This window comes from Oryctolagus cuniculus, chromosome 18 (assembly GCF_051225735.1).
Source record: "Oryctolagus cuniculus isolate XC-2025 breed Fujian yellow rabbit chromosome 18, ASM5122573v1, whole genome shotgun sequence".
Taxonomy (NCBI): domain Eukaryota; kingdom Metazoa; phylum Chordata; class Mammalia; order Lagomorpha; family Leporidae; genus Oryctolagus; species Oryctolagus cuniculus.
In genome coordinates, this window is record NC_142884.1 from 4,444,405 (window position 1) to 4,461,384 (window position 16,980).

Sequence of the window (16,980 nt, forward strand, 5' to 3'; positions counted from 1 at the left end):
GCGACAAAGCAGCTCGCACTCCCCTCAGTGACGTGTGAGCGCAGCATGTCAGCGTGCGCCTGCGAGTCACGTGTCAGCATGTGTACTGAGTAGCATGTCATCATGCGCGTGCGCAGTCCTGTCTTGTGCGACTGTACAGGCACGTGTTGGGCTGTGTCCCCGAGGCCAGTGGCGGTGTGCGCTTGCGCAATCCCTTGTCGACATGCGCATGCGCAGTCCAGAGTCGCTGTGCGTCTGCGCGAGGCCGCCTCAGGTGAGTCCGTGTCCGCCCACACGGGGAAGCTGAGGCTCAGGGCAGAGGGGTGTGTGAGGGGACGCAGTGAGGGCGCCTCCCCCGGGAGTCAGGGCAGGCGGCAGGGAGGGGGCGGCGCAGGTCCTGGGAGGCCTCAGGGCCCCGCAGCGGGGTGGTCGGGTCAGGGAAGCTGTGGCTGAGGGGCGTGGGAGCGGCGTCCGCGGCGGAGGGGGCGTCCGGGCCTCCCCCGCCCTGGGTCGGGCCCGGGACCTCCGGGCCGGGCGGGAGCGGGTCTGTGCCCACCCGCGTCCTCCGGAAGTGGCCGGGCTGCGACCCCACAGGAGGGGCTGAGGGCGGGGACGACCCCGGGGGCGCATCAGCCCACCTGAGGGGCGGCTCCAGGAGGCCCGTGTCCTTGGTGCTGGGTCCTGGCCCTGGGAGAGGAGGGCGGAGCCGGCTGACAGGGCGGGGCGGGGCCCCATCCCTGCAGGGCGCCTGTGCCCCCATCCTGGGGACAGGTACAGCCCCGCCCCTCTTCCCTCCTGACCCAGCAGGGCCCTCGGTGGTCCCTGCAGAGGGTCTGACGGGGTCACACAGGGACTCGGGGTCTGCCCAGCGCCCTGGCCTGAGCCCGGGCCAGGCTCCCACAGGGGCCGGAGCAGATGCAGCACTGGACAGGCCCTGCCCAGGACTGGCTTCACACCCCGGGGGCTGTGGGCCTCTAGACCAGGACAGAGACTGCGCAGGCACAGTTTTCCCTGGCCTTGCCCAGGGTGGGCCTCAGACCTGCTCCTGTAGGGAGAATCTCTCTAGGCTGTGGGTGCCACGTGGCCTGGCCCCTGCGCAGCTCCCCTGGTGTTCCCAGAGCACAGGGAGCTGGGCAGAGTAACGTGGAGGCGGCTCATCCAAGGGCCAGGCTGAGCTGTATTGCACGATGTGGGGACCTGGAAGCACGGAGTGCGGAGTGGGCCGGGGTCTCCTCCTCACCGTCCCGTCCCTGTTCTCAGGAGGACCGGAGCCCAGCAGCCCCTCGCACCCCCAGCCAGGTTCCCCCGCTGGTGAGTGAGCTACAGGCCTGACCCATGCTCAGGCTACTGCAGGGAGGTAGGGTCACGGGTGACTGAGGCTGGCCGGCCTCAGATACCCCTCCGTGTACTCCCCCAGCCCCAGCGCCCCAGGACCACACCCTGGAGAACCTCATCCGCATGGGTGTGGCGGCTTGGTCCTGCTGGGCCTCGGGCTTCTGCTGGCGGAGGCTTGGTACAGCCAGAGAAGGACCCGAGCCGCAGGCCAGCGATGACCTGGAGAGAGGACAGAGCTGGGTCAGAGAGGCCAAGCCCTGGAGGTTGGGGAGGGGGGATCGGGCATGCGCGGTGAGAAGTCCTGGGAAGTGGGCGGAGCTCACCTGGGTTTGTGGGAATCCTGCTCAGGGGCAGGGATCAGGGTGGGCCGCTGGCGGTGCTGCTTTCCTGGGCTCCCATGCGCATTCTGGGAAGGGGCTCCGGCCTCCCGCAGCCCTGCCCGCCGCCCTGCAGGCTCCCGTGCGGTTCTATCCTGTTCCTCTCCAGGGACCACACACAGCTCAGTGGCCCTGAGTGTCCACAGGAGCCCGGGCCCTGCCGCCCACGGAGAGGGTAACGCCAGGATTTGCTCCCCTTGACCTTCAGCAAGTGGGCCAGGATGTGGTGGGACACCTGTCACTCAAGATGGGTTTAAAATTCTGCTCACCAAAAGGAGGCCATGACAGGTGGGGCCAGAAGTGGGAGGTCAGAATCAATAGATCTGGGCTGGTGCTGTGGCTTAATGGATAAAAGCTGCTGCCTGAGGTGCCAGCATCCCCTGTGGGTGCCGGTTCAAGTCCTGGCTGCCCCACGTCCAATCCAGCTCTCTGCTATGGCCTGGGAAAGCAGTAGAAGATGGTCCAAGTGATTGGGCCCCTGCATCCATCTGGGAGACCCAGAAGAAGCTCCTGGCCCCTGGCTCCTGACTCTTGGCTCCTGGCTCCTGGCTCCTGGCTCCTGGCTCCTGGCTCCTGGCTGGAGATCAGACAAGCTCCAGCTGTGAGGACCCATTGGGATTAAACCAGCAGATGGATACCTCTCTCTCTCCTTCTCTCTGTAACTCTGATTTTTAAATAAATATTTTTAAAAACGTGTGGCTTATCAAACTCTAAGGTAAAATCCCAGATGACCGTGGGAATCCACCCTCTGAGAGGACCACACAGAAGTGCAAGACTGAAAGTTTGTGCAGGGTTTCTTCAGGCACGGGAAGTTCAAGGTCATCTGGATTTCTCAATGCACAACTAACGTAAACCCCACAGCACGGCGGCTCTGGCAGACGGCAGCACCCAGTGTTCTGGAAGAGTGTGGATGCCTGCCCGGCTTCCTCTGGTGGCTGGTTACTCTGCTTGTCCGTGTGGTGCAAGTCTGCGTTTCCCACAGAGTTCAGGGAGGTGGGATTGAGAGAGCGCTGTGGATTCTGCACCAGTGTTTCCAGTTATGGGCTGGGACCCCACCCCACCACAGCGTAGCTGAGGGAGTAAAGCCAACACCTGCAGCGCCGGCATCCCATATGACCACCAGTTCGAATCTTGGTTGCCCCACTTCTGATCCAGCTCCCTGCTAATGACCCTGTGAAATCAGCAGAGGATGGCCCAAATGCTTGGGGCCCTGCACCCACGTGGGAGACCCAAAAGAAGCTCCTGGAACAGCCTGGCCCAGCCATCTGGGGAGTGAGCAGAAGGTGGCAAATCTCTGTTGCTGTCTCTCCTCTCTATGTCCCTACCTCTCCAATTAATCAGAGTTTACAAAAAAAATTTCAAACACTCCTAGAAGGAAATACCTGGGTAAATATGACCTCAGACTACATCACAGCGTCTTAGCTGTGATTCTGAAAGTATGAGGAACAAACAGGAAAATGGCTGCATTGATCATCCTCAAAACTTCAGAACTCTCTGCACCATGGACAGCTACGAAGGGAACAGAAAGACAAGGAACACATTGTATGAAGATCTGGAAGCCACAGTAGGAAAAGCAAGGGTGCAACTCACTCAGCACAAGGGAAGGCAAGTGTGAATAATGCCAGAGAGAGGCACCCCCCACGCCACCTCACTGGTCACTTCTCGAGGACACAGTAGGCAGAGTGTGGTCAGGGTGTGGGGAAATCGCAGCCCTGAGACGCGGCTGGAATGTGCAGGGTTCGGCTACTGCGGCAAGAGGCTCGTAGTTCCTCTAAGCACCAGACCCAGCCTCGGCACAGCACAGAGCAGCCCACCCCCTGCATGGAGTCAGGCGCTCCCGTTGACCCACATCCTGGCAAGGGTCAGGGTCAGGTGCAGCGCTCACCAGTGTGCTGAGTGCGGGCTCCGTGGAGCGTTCTCACCACCGAGGGCCCAGGGGGAGGCCCTGACAACCACCCAGGGACTGTGCACACAGGCATCCGTCCAAGCACGGCCGGCCAGGGACAGGAGCCAGATGTGCACCGGGGATGCGGGGCTCAGGGAGGTGGGTCCCTGGCTCCGTAGGAACTCTGATGAGCCCCAGGAAGCCGTGAAGTGAGGATGTGTGGGGATTAGGGGCACAGCCACACACAATGGGCCTCGCATAGCACCCTTCCCAGAAACACCCAGGGCTGGAAGCCCACAGAGCCCTGGGGCTGTGCAGGGCTGTGGAGGCCAGAGGGGGTCGCTGCATTTCTGCGGCTCTGCTGTGAACCCCACTGCATGCACGCTTTGCCAGCTCCTGTTTCTGGGAGGGGGACTTCCTCTCAACCAGACGCAGGGATAAGGAAAGGACAGATGCCTGTCAGTGCTTTGCCACCCGAGGCTGTGACGAGCCGCCGTGCGTTCTCTCGTGAGGCCCCCACCCCAGAGCAAGAAGCTGTGAGCTCCACCCCCAAACACGACTGAGGATGGGGTCTTCCATTCTGTCTTCTGATTCACCTCTGGGGTCAGCGGGCGCTCCTAGGGACTTCTGAGGAGCAACCCCTACCAGAACGGTGCTGTCCCCACGTCTGAATCTGGAAGGGACACTGCAGGACCCTGAGACCGGAGTGCTGCAGCCACGGCCACCCAGAGAGGGGAGGTCTCGGGCATCCCTACCACAGAGACGCTAGAGGACGACGTCACCTGTTCAGGTCTCAGGAAGGGACACCCCCATGTCATCCAGGAGCACGGAGCCCAGGTGCTCAGATCAGGGGAGGAGAGGCCGTGGGGGGCTCAGGACACAGGTGCCGGGGATCCCCAGCCCCACGTGGAGTGTGGTTCCACACGAGCCCAGTCCCCTGCTCCAAGTCCCCCTCAATCAGAGAAACCCAGCACAGGGTGTGGGGCATGGGTCACCAGCTGGCCCGGGGCCAGGGTATCCCATGCTCTCAGTTCCCAGAGGAGCTTGGGGCCTGTGCTCCAAGACACCCTCCCCTCCTCAAGCCCCTAGCAGGGACCCAAGCCCACCAGCCCCCAGCAGGACCCCACCCCAGGCCCGTGTCCCCTGTTGTGGGCCCTCCTGCACCTGCCACAGCCACTGCTGGGCTGCAGCTCAGCCACACCTCTGTAGCGTCTGCCATCTTCATCTGCTCTCATCAGCTCTGAGAGGCCTGGAAGATTCTGTCACCCTCCCCACGGGATCCAGCCCTCCCCCTCCCCTCCCCCCGCCCCAGCCCCCACACCTGCACTCAACAGCTCAGGAAAGGGAAGTGCGTGTCTCGGCCACCCGGCCTGTGCAGGGAGAACCAGAGCCCTAACTGGGCAGAAAGTGGAGTCGGGGGGGGGGGGCTGGAGTGGGGGAGGGAGGTCGGGCAGGCACAGTACAGGGGGCAGAGGAGGCGGAAGCCTGGTCCTAGCTGTCCCTAGTGCACGCTGTGTCCTGGGCCCCGTCCTCAGGGACAGTGGGGAGGTCGGGGAGGGGCTGCTCCCTTCCTGTGAGGCTGCAGATGAGGAACCTGTGACGTCTCCCCGCTCATCTCCAGCCAGGCTCTGGGCCTGCGCCCCTCACAGCTGCTCTGCTCCACGGGACCATGGGCGGCGGGGCCCAGACCCCGGCCCTCACTGCCCTCCTCTGCCTGGGTGAGCCGGGGACACGGGGACAATGGGATCCCTACAGGTGCGCGAGAGTACAGCGCCCTGTCTGGGCAGCGGCTCTTCCTCTATTCAGCTGTGGACGTCTCCTGCCCTATAGCTGTGCCCAGTCCGCCTTGCTCTCCATGGGAGAGTCCCCCCTGCAGACCAAATGTGGATCCGCACCCATGTGCGCCTCGCGCTTTGCTCTTTCATCATGGAGCCTTTTCTCTGTTTCTGATGAATGCAGTTCCCAGTGCGCATGCGTGGGAATCCGCGTTTCCTGCCAAGAACACGGAGCTTGCGCCAAGTAACAGAATAAACGAGCTAAATCGGATTTCAGGGTGGGAGGGGTCCATCCATTTGGGAGTGACCCAGAACATGGAAGATTTCTCTCTCTCTCTCTCTCTTTCTGTATCTAGCTCTGAAACTCTTTCAAATAAATAAAATATATGTTTTTAAAAAGTTAATGGTGTACAGCTTTGGTAATGTACTAAAAGTCAGCAATCTATACACTTTCAAGAGCTGGTTTTATGTCATGTGAATTTGAGCTCAATAAAGAAGGAAACCTGGATCCTTGGAACTACCTTACAATCCAACAGTTCCTCTCCTGCACATATAACCACAGGGATTGAAGCAGCAACCCAAGCAGGTGTTTGCATCCACGGGTTCAGAGCAGCCTCATTCACATGAGCCCAAAGATGCCAGCAACCAGAAGAAGCACAACAGGTGAGTGCGTCCACAACAGGCGGTGTTTGTAGACACGGCTGATACTCTCCTGTTAGAAAAGAAGGAGGGTCTGGATAATCGTGGAGAAACCCTGAAGATATGACCATACAGAAATCAGCCGGTGTCACAGACACCATGGTCTGCCTCTGCTCTGAGAGGTGCCCGGGGGTGCAGATTCAGAGGGCAGAACGTGGACTCGTGTGTGGGGAGGGAGCGTGCAGGCTCCTGCTGAGTGGGTCTGGGGTTTCTGTCTCCGCTAATGAAAATGTTTGTGACAGGTGCTGGTGGGTACATGACACAGTGAATGTGAGAGGTAGCTACAGCATGAATTAAATTTCTGTCAGGTCTGTAATCTGTGCTCTGTGAATTTCAGCTCGACAAAGGAGGAAGACACAAACACCAATAACATATTTGCCACCTATTTTTCCCTTTAAATGAACACGTAATAATTTGGGAGGTGCAGCGTGGGATTTGAAGGTGTGCTGATCACACCAGGGAGTTCCCATCTCGTCATGTCTTGTGTTTGGGCCCCAGCTCCTCTCCTCGAGTTCTTTATAGAAACACTCAACAGGTTATGTGAGCCATGGGTGCCTCCTGTGCTGTGCAGACAGAGCCGTTCCTCTATCTGACTCCACCTTGGGACCCGGGGACCAAACCTCCCTCATCTCTCCCCCAGACCCTTTTCAGCGATAGTGGTCACCATCCTACTCTGCTACTAAGAGACCAACTTTTCCAACTTCCGCGTAGAAGAGAGAACTTACACTGGATTCCTGAGAAGGCATATTTCACTAAATGAGCGTGGCTGCTGCTGCGGATCTGGGGCACCTGGTTCCCAAGAGAGCGTCCCCCTTCACCCCGGCACTTTCTGCGTGGATGGAAGTCTACATGCAACGGACACCTGAGAACTAGAGCGCAGCACACCTGCTCCGGCCGTGCCTCCACTGTAGCTCTAAATCAAGCCAGCCTTGCCTGCATATCCGAAGGGGGCATCTGGGACCCCTGCTTTCTGGAGGAGCCCGTCTGTGGTTTCTGGAAGAGAAGTGCAGGGTCTCTGAGTTTTCGGAAGAGGGTGTGCAGGGCTTCCAGAAGAGCGCTCTGGATTCCTGGGTCTACGGAAGAGCGGCCTGGGGTCTCCAGACACGAGCCCGAGATTCCCGGGTTCCTGGAAGAGCACATTTGAACACTGTAGGTCTCCTTAAGAGGGGGCTGGGGTCTCCGGACGCGCACCCGAGGTTCCAAGGTTTCCAGAAGAGCCCGTCTGGCATTTCCGGTCCATCCACCATTAACCTTCTCTCTACCCGGCAGCTCCTCCGTCAGCCCCACCTGGCCCCTCGAACCCTTGGTATCATGCCCGCTTCCTGGTTTACTTCTCGACGGTGCCAACTCCCTGAGCCCATGGGCGGCCCCTTGGCTCACCTGTCCACAACAGTGTGGGACAGAGAGGGGATCCAGACCCCTACCGCTCCCTTCTCCTAGCCCAGGTCGGGCACAGGGGAGGAGCTACAGGAGAGGAGAACCTTAGACACCTGCCCGCCCGCGTTCCTGCGGTGCAGCTCACATCGCTGTCATCATCAACCGAGGCAAATGGGGCCCAAAGCAAGGCGTCCCACAGTGGAATAAGACTCGGCCATGGAAGAGTGAAACCCGGATGTTTTCAGGAAACCGAGGCACTGCGGATACTGTGGAAGTGAAACAAGCCAGGCACAGGGAAAACCCACTTGGGAAGTCACTCAGGTGTGGGCTGTGAGGGACTCGGGGAGTAGAGTGGTGGTCACCAGGGGAGGCTATGGGTGCTGGGATCCACAGGTCAGTGTGCGGAGATACAGAATCACGTGGGAGAAGAAGGTCTAGAGGTGTAGTGTGTGTCATGGCGACTGTAGTTAATAACGCTCATGGCATGGGTAGCTGAAATTGCTTAAAACTGTGTCAGATGCTCCCAGCACACAATAAGTCTGTGAGGTAATGCACACGTTATCTAGCTTGGGTTAGCTCTTCCACGTATGTGTGCGTGTGTGTGTGGTGTGTTTGTGTGTTTGATGTTTACATGACAATTATTCAGAAATACAACTTTTGAATATCAAAGCAATGATTTCTTTAAAAGGAGAAAGTTTGTTGACCTCTCCTCTTCTCTTTCAGGCTTCTGTGACAAGCCCTGCCTGTCCATGGATCAGGTTCTGGGGTTATGTCAGGAGAGAACATTTCCCTGCCATGTTGTTCTGCCTCGTGTCCTCTTGATAAAGTCCCAGTGAGCCCAGGGGGGAAATGGCTCCCTGCCACAGCGCTGATGCAAGGGGTTCCGGGGAACCTTGGCTCTGGTCCTGGGAACCCCCGCATCTCTGCGGTCGCCACCTGTGGTGGAATGAGAAGGCCATACCAAGATGGCCACTGGCAAGTGAGGGTCAGTTACTCAGGAATGGCTTCGGAAGCCCCCTTGGAAGCCACCTGGAAATGGAGTCTGCCTGGCAACAGGATGTGATTGGTTAGGGCAAAAACTGCCCGTTGACTGGATTGGCTGCCTTGGCTATATAAGCTACTGTACTAACTGAAATAAAGGAGTCTGCAGGCTGCTCGCCTCTGGCCTGCTTTCATCCGACTCCCGGGGTCTGTGTGGTGACTCTGTGCCTCTTGCCCCCACCACGCTCCTCCTCTCAGAACAAATCCACAGCAACAGCCACCATGGCAGCCCCCAGTGGTGCCCTGGAGCTCATGGTCACAGGTAGGTGCCTCTCAGCCCCTCTTTGTCCTTGGCAGAGGCTCGCAGCTGGCTGTGCAGGGCCCTGTCCACAGCAGGGGTGTGCAGAGCAGCGTAGGAACACAGCAGAGGGCACCTGGACTTGGGCAAGGATGCAACGAGAATGGCTTCTTGCCCCCTCACAAACTCAGCTCATGTCTGTTGCTGTGGATTCGATTCTGGGAGGAGGAGCGTGGTGGGGGCAAGAGGCACAGAGTCACCGCATGGCACCCCAGAGTCAGGTGAAAGCAGGCCAGAGGCGAGCACCCTGCAGACTCATTTATTTCAGTGGCTACAGTAGCTTATATAGCCAAGGCAGCCAATCCAGTCAAGGGGCGGTCTATGCCCTAACCAATCACAGTCTGTTGCCAGGCAGTTTCTGAAGCCATCCAATCACAGCCTGTTGCCAGGCAGTTTCCAAAGCCATCCAATCACAGCCTGTTGCCAGGCAGGCTCCGCTGTCATGTGGTTCCCGAAACCATCCAATCACAGCCTGTTGCCAGACAGTTTCTTTCGCCAGTGGCCATCTTGGCATGGCCTTCTCATTCCAGCACACGTCCTCTTCTGTCCCCCAGGAGGTCAGCTGAGCCAGTTGGGCTTGGGAACAGCAGAGCAACCACAAGCTGTGCACACACTGGAACAGGGTCGATTCCCAGTAAGCAAGGTGAGAGCTGATGTTTGTGTGTCACAGCATGTCCACACGGCCCGGGATAGCCTTCTTTCAATTCGTCTCAGACACACAGAAATGTGAAAACACGCTCAGACCATGGGCAATCCACAGTGAGGCTGTAGGCTGGCTGTGGTTCTTGGGCCATGATGTGCTGACCTCTGCTGGGCACGTACCTACGTGAGAGGAAGTGCTGGCTCAGGCCGTGCACAGGACTGCTGTGCCCATCAACACACTCACACATGCATGCACACACATGCAGACACAGACACATGCACACACATGCATATACACAATGCACACATACACACATGCAGACACATAAACACATGTACACAAGCATGCACACATGTGCAGACACACATCCATGCACAGAGACATGGACACATAAATGCATGCATGCACACACATGCACACACAAGCACAGCTTGTGCACACAGAACACAGAGACGCATACACACATGCACACCCAGACCCACACATATACACATGCAAACAGACATGCATGCAAACAAATGCAGACATACATGCACACATACACATGTGTATACACACAGATGCAGATACATACACGAATATACAGAGAAATACACACATGCACACAGATGCAGACACATACACACATGCACACATACACGTGTGCACACAGCTGCAGACACATGCACACACCTGCACACTGGGAAACACATATACAAAAATACACACAGACCTACAAATGTGCAAACACACGTGCACACACATCAACAGGACACATTAGAAACAATTCCATAAGTATCTGGTCTCAAGGGCACAGAAATAAAGAGCCAGTGGTGGAAACGAAAGCTTAGTTGAGAGCCTTCTGGCTCGAGTGGGAGTGGAAGCACTGGTATTCGGCAGACACTGCCCAGGAGGTGGGCCCTGATGGGGGTAAGCACCTCCCAGGGAACAGAGACCCTGCCCCAAGTCCCTGAGGACGGGGCTTTGAACCAAGGTCTCCACAGAGCTCCAGAGAGCGGGTGATGTGGAGAAAAAGCAGTCAGGACCCTCGGCCCTCAGGGAAAGCTCCGGTCACCACCCCAGCCGGCCACATACAGGGAGCCTGCACCTGCAGATCTGGAAGCAAAGTCCTGAAAACCCAACACCCACGGCCTTCACGAGAGCATGAGGCTGAGTCTGACCTAGTGGGGTGGGAACATGCACACCCACAGCATCTGCCAGAGAGCTGCCCCCTGCTGGGCACCCAGCCCCCGGGCGAACTGGGGGAGACCACAGAAAGGGAGCTGGGGCCACTCCATGGGGAGCAGAACCCACTGCAGCTAAACCCTCAGCGAGAACAACCGACCTCAGGAGGAAGCAAAGGCCCTACGATGCAAGGCCCAGGTTCAATTCTCGGCTGCACGTCTGGGCTCCAGCTCCTTGCTCATGCAGGTCCTGGGGCCATGGTCTCCGGCTGGGCAGCTGGGTTCCTGCCTCCCATGTGGGGCGTGTGGATAAAGCTCATGGCCCCTGGCGTTGGCCCTGGTTCACACCAGCCATAAGAGCATTCTGGGAGTGACCCAGTGGATGGAGCTGGCTCGCTCACTCTCTCTCTGCCTCTCACATTTTCAGAATTTAAAAATAAAAAATCAGGGACGCTGCCGCAGCTCACTAGGCTAATCCTCCAACTTGCAGTGCTGGCAGACCGGGTTCTAGTCCCAGTCGGGATGCCGGATTCTGTCCCGGTTGCCCCTCTTCCAGGCCAGCTCTCTGCTGTGGCCCAGGAGTGCAGTGGAGGATGGCCCAAGTGCTTGGGCCCTGCATCCCATGGGAGACCAGGATAAGTACCTGGCTCCTGGCTTCAGATCAGCGCGGTGCGCCGGCTGCAGCACGCTGGCCGCTGCGGCCATTGGAGGGTGAACCAACGGCAAAAAGGAAGACCTTTCTCTCTGTCTCTCTCTCCCACTGTCCACTCTGCCTGTCAAAAATAAATAAATAAATAAATAAATAAATATGAAAAAAAATCAGACACTCCCACAAAAGCCAGAGGGGAACCCACCCCAGGAGACACCATGGGGACTTTGGCCTCATCCTCACAGCGCCAGGGTTTGACTCGAGTTCCGTGGTCAGTGTTTGGAGAGAGTTTGTGTTGGGGGAGCTCAGGGCTGGGCCGCTCCTTGTGCCACAGGACAGGAGAAGAAACCCAGCCCGAGGTGTCCACCCCTGGAGCCAGAGCGGCCCTGCCTCAGTCCCCAATGCTGTCTCTAAAATCCAGCCACTGTCATCTCCCCCAAGGTGAGTGCTCAGGCCCTGGGAGTGCGAGCTGAGGCATACAGGCGGGGCCTTGTTCACCATCACTTCCAGGGAGCACAGAAAACCTGCTTTCCTGTCCCCACCCTCCCTCCTGCACCTGCAGGGCGAGGGCTGTGGTCCTCGAGGTTCTGTAGCTCAGAAAGGAGATGGAGCCCGTGCTCCCTTTTCCAGACAGGGGGCGGTGCTATGCAGAGTCCCACGTCTCTCCACGGCTGGGACGCGTTAAAGCAGGGGTCACAGAACCCCCATTCTCTCCCTCGCCTCCCCTGCATGTGGATGGCACGGTGACCTCCCAGGGCTGCCCCGTGACTGAGCCCCTCAGTCTGATCCCCTGTTCAGCAGCTGCAGATGCACTGGGAACCCACCCAGACCCGGCCCTGGGGCACCCAGAGACAACAGGGGCTACCCAGGCCAGCAATGGACAGGAGCTCTGGGGAGGGAGCAGCGTGGTGTTGAAGCTGACAGACACTGAGGTTGTGTTGGGTAGGAAGTTGGGTAGGAGCTTATGTGTGTATGACAGGCCTAAAGAGAAGACGTCTATGTCCAGCATATGCTGCATCTCAAAGTCATCCCGATAATGTTTCAGGGCAGCCCGGCCTTCGCATCCTGCCTGCCCCCTCCTACCTGATAACCTGCCAGGTGGAGGTCCCCGCCCCTTCTGCCTGACAAATCTTCCACAATCTCCCAGATGCAGCCCAGTACCTGCATTTCAAACACCCTGCTCCGGATCCCCATTCTCTAGGGGGTCCTGCTCACCCTTCCTCTGAACCCAGGATGGCCCAGCTAGGCTTCCTCCTGTCTGATATCTTCAGGGGAAAACTCAGATAGGAGCTTCTTAGTATTTACAGCCATAAAATCCTTTGTTTCAGGAGGAGATGTGTGAAGACAGAGACCCATCTCCTTAAAAACCCCCGGTCTCAACTGGACGGTGCGCTCAGCCCTCTGCATCTCCGCTGAGCCGCCTGACTGCCTGCCCAGGTGTACTCTCTCTACTCAACCATGTAACCTCACTACCCCCTGCCAGTCCGAGCAACTGGGCACTCTCGGGCTCTGTCTGGAGAGGTGCCCATCTGTCCTTACGGATGTCCCTGCCCTAATAAACCTTGCTATTTTACCTCCCACTACTCTCTGTCTCATGCCTGAATTCTTTCTCGTGTGAAGACCATAACCCTGCTTTTCTCCAGTAACAGATGCAGGTGTGGTTGGATTTGTCATGGGGCCGTGGTCAGGTGGCGGAGGGAGGGCTGTGCCCTGCCTGTAAAAACATCAGTGTGAAATCCACTGGGTGACTGGCGTAAGGCCTTGCCCACCACATCCTGTGCTACTCGCCAGCCAGCCAGGCCGCATTTCCCGCCTGAATCTGTGCCATGCCCTCCCCACTCACAGCCCTGCTCTGCCTCGGTGAGTCCTGGTACGGGAGGGCGATGGAGGCCAGGGGTACGGGTTGGGGGCCAACACCACCCATGGTTCCTGCCTCCCAGGGCTGTGTCTGAGCCAGAGAATCAGCACCCAGAACCGTGAGTCCTCCCTTCACAGCCCCAGGGTCACCCTCGAGGTCCCCAGGAAGTCACCACCACTGGGAAAACTGGGAGTGGGCGGGCTGTTGCCAGTGGGAGGGGGCTGGGGCGGGGTCCTTCTGGAAACTCAGGTTCTGATTCCCTTCCAGAGGCACTGACCAGGCCCAGCATCTGGGCAGAGCCCGACTCCAGGATTCTAGAGGGGAAGCCGGCAGCCATCTGGTGCCAGGGGCCCCCCGGGGCCGAGGAGTACCAGCTGCGCTCTGAGGGGGGCCTCTCTGCCTGGGGGAGACCCCAGCGATCCAGAGTGAGGGGCGGAGTCCGGTTCCCCATTGCGGCCATGACCTCGCGCACTGCAGGGCGCTATCGCTGCTTCTGCCGCAGCGGGGAGCTCTGGTCGGAGCCCAGCGAGCCCCTGGATCTGGTGGTCACCGGTGAGTCTGCCCGCTGCCATGCAGTGGTGGGGGCAGGTGGCGGCCCCATCCGGCCACGCTCTGCAGGTGTCAGAACGGGGGCTGCTTCCTCTGGGAGGAGCCTGCAGGAGAGGGAAGCCCAGCAGGGCACCGGTGCAGGGCTCCTACCGAGGACGGCACCCAGATCCCTGGGACAGGGGAGAGAAGCAGGCCGGGCAGAGAGAGAGGCTTGTCCTGTGGGAGGGCCGCTCCCACGGAGGGAAGGTGTCCGGGCCAGGGCGCTCCCTACAGCCGGGGACCTGTGTCTCAGACTGAAGCACTTGGTAGGATCTGCAGGAGGGCTCGTGACAAACACAGAGAGCTTTGGCCTCGAGTCACCGCAGCCTGGATCAGAAGGGCTGAGAGCTGCAAGCCGCCAAATGTCCCCTGGGGAAGGCGTGGCAAACGTGGGCTGCACCACATGCGAGGGAACCGGCTGAGCTTGCAAAAGAAGTTGAGACACGGGGCGAAGATTAAAGCTGTGAAGATGCTGAATTCTATATTATGTATGTTTCCCCCAAAAAACATAAGCAAATGGCCGCCCCACCCAAGTCTCTGACTGGTGGCCCTGAGGTGGCCCCTGGCCATCGGCTGCACCAGGCTGTGCTGGGATTGTGGTCCTAGCAGCCAAAATCTGGGAAAACCCCGTGGACAGCGGCTCCCAGAGAGTCTGATCCTCACTCCTGGCACTGAGTGGCTCTACCTGGGAGCACGGCTGGGGAGGGCGCGTCTGTGGATGGGGTAGGTGTGGGGGCAGGAGGAGGGTCTGAGGTTGCAGGGGTGGAGCCTGGGAGGCAGGAAGACACTGGCCACCTTCTTGTGCAGGAATGTACGACACGCCCACCCTATGGGTTCAACCAGGGCCCACGGTGACCTCAGGAGAGAATGTGACCTTCTACTGCCGGCTAGAGACGGTGACCAACTCCTTCTTCCTGCTCCGGGAAGGCGGGCCCAGCCACGCACAGGGCAGCCACGGGGCGGTGCCAGCGGAGTTCCCCGTGGGCCCTGTGACCTCGGCACACACGGTCACGTACAGGTGTTTTGGCGCCTATAGCGGCCATGTGTGGTCCTTCCCCAGTGAGCCCGTGAAGCTCCTGGTCACAGGTGAGGAAGCCCCCAGTTCCCAGGTCCTCCCTGGGCTCCTAAAGAAACCCCAGGGTCCTGTCGAAGGGACGTCCACCCCAGGGGGCCAGGGAAGGAGAATGGGGGGGGGAGCAGCCCCCAGCCCCGACCTGTCCTCTTCATCTCCGTCTCCAGATGTGGGAGACCCCAGCCTGGAACCCACAGACCCCGCCCCTGCTGCAGGTGAGTAGCTTGCTCCTCCACACTCGGGACAGCTGGAGCCTTCCTGTGCGTGCCTGTGGGTGCCGTGGGCTTCCCCACCTGCACAGTGCAGTGCAGGTGCCCCAGGTGTGGTGGTGTTCAGTGCCCACAAGCCACCGGCAGTGAAACCTGCACCCTCCCTCTCATGCTGGTCCATATGCAGAACGCAGGTGCACTAGGGACATGATGAGAAGTTACCCAGAGCTTGTGTCCCCGGGGCCTGTGACACGCAGGGAATCTTGTGTTTAAGACATGGGCGCAGTCTCCAGGAGACCTCACTGTGTGTATGGGAATATTCCAAATCCCAGGACAAGCCCATCTGGAGTACTTCCGGGCCCTAGCATTTTGGATAAGGGACGGGCAACCTATACAGCTGTGCCCGTCAGCCAGAAAAACCTCCTGGTCTCTGGGGCACAAGCGTCCTGGCTGGAGTGGATGGAACGTCCATGGGTGGAAGTCGGGAGAGAGAAATGTGTTATATGAGGGCAGTTCAGAGAGCTCATGGAAAGTGCAGGGGTAAAAGGACTGGGCCATCTTCTGCTGCTTTCCCAGGCACATTAGCAGGGAGCTGGAGAGAAGTGGAGCAGCGGGGATCGAACCGGTGCCCATATGGGGTGCTGGTGCTATAGGCGGAGGCTTTAGCCCATTACACCACAGCGCTGGCCCCATAAACTTCTCTTTTAACTCCGTGTCCTGTGAAGTTTTAGAAGCCCCCTGGCATCGCACAAGGAGCGCTGGTGACCTGGAAGGGGGACCCTGGAGGGCTAAGCAGGGCCGCCTGGCTGGGCACACGCAGGAGACATCTGGGTGAACACTGGCCGATGGAGCTCGTTAGTCGATTGGTTCTCAGAACGAAGAGATTTCCAGAAAGACAGGGGGCGACCCAGCAGTACCAGAAGCCAGGAAGGGGACCCGGTGACAAGGGACTGGCCAGGAGGCTGGTGGGCAGGGGGCTGGCTCAGGACACCAAAGGGAGCGCCAGGCTTTGGATTTGACGCCGTGTGTGGAGAAAGACCCGCGTGAGGGGGGCACAGAGCCCCCGTCGGGGTGCGAGGCATGGAGACGCATGCGCAATAGTGCAACGCCAGCTTCTGCCTGGGGCCTGGGGGCCCTGCTCGCGGGGTGAGGCCGCTGGGACCCCTGTGAGGCATGGGGTGCAGACCTGGACAGCCGCGAGGTGTGGCGGGGCTGGACTGAGGAAGGAGAGGCTGGGCGGGCGGAAGCCAAAGCTGACCCTCCCTTCCCACAGCAGGCTCTCAGGAACCCCGTCTCGGAACCACAGTGTCCAGAGTCCAGGACGGTGAGTAGCGGGGCTCCCGCGGGGTGGTGGCAGGAGGAAGGTCTGGGAGGTGAGGGGAGAGGAGCGGGTGGGTGCAGTGCTGCATCCCATCAGCGGCCCCTCTGCCCCAGCCCCAGCCGCCTGGGATCACACCGCCCAGAACCTCCTGCGGATCGGCCTGGCTGTCCTGGTCCTGGTGGCTCTGACGTGGCTCCTGGCTGAAGACTGGCTCTGCAGGTGGAGGACCCGGGAGGGAGCAGGCCGCGTGCCCAGGCCTGCATGGACTGCGACGTCTGTGCTGTGCCCCAGAGCGGGGGTCACCTGCACGGAGTGGGGGCCGGGGTGGAGGTGACGGCCTGCTGAGGCAGATCCGCTCCTTGGCGTGTGCACCTGCTCAGCCACCGCTGCCCCACTCTGGTCTCCCCCTGAAAAAGCAAACAACCCTGTCCTCCATAGCAAGGCTGCGGCTGAGACTTCACGCACACTCGCAACACAGTTTGGGTTTCCGTGAACTATTTGAGGTCGCTTCTGGGCTGCTTCCCGTCGTGCGCTTTGTCCTGATCTCTCCCTCCCTTGGCCTGCGGGGTGCCCCCCCCCCCAGTCTCTTTCCCACCGCTGTACCCGAGTGCCACAGGCTGGGTGATGGACAGAGGCTCGTTTAGCTGCTACCCTGGAAGTCAAGTGATGATCACCCAGGATGAGGGATGGACCCTGGGACTCCCTGAATCC

At 59.4% G+C, this 16,980-nt stretch overlaps 1 protein-coding gene across 1 annotated transcript; it reads left to right on the forward strand.

Annotated features, from left to right (window-relative positions):
• Positions 1 to 202: 202 nt before the first annotated feature.
• Positions 203 to 16,603, forward strand: LOC149120720 (natural cytotoxicity triggering receptor 1-like). The gene is made up of 10 exons (XM_089320122.1): positions 203 to 253; positions 1,240 to 1,294; positions 1,397 to 1,492; positions 8,151 to 8,185; positions 8,667 to 8,730; positions 13,329 to 13,631; positions 14,475 to 14,753; positions 14,907 to 14,954; positions 16,222 to 16,276; positions 16,309 to 16,603. The coding sequence occupies exons 1-10, from the start codon at positions 203 to 205 to the stop codon at positions 16,601 to 16,603; spliced, it is 1,281 nt and encodes a 426-aa protein (XP_089176248.1).
• Positions 16,604 to 16,980: the final 377 nt, after the last annotated feature.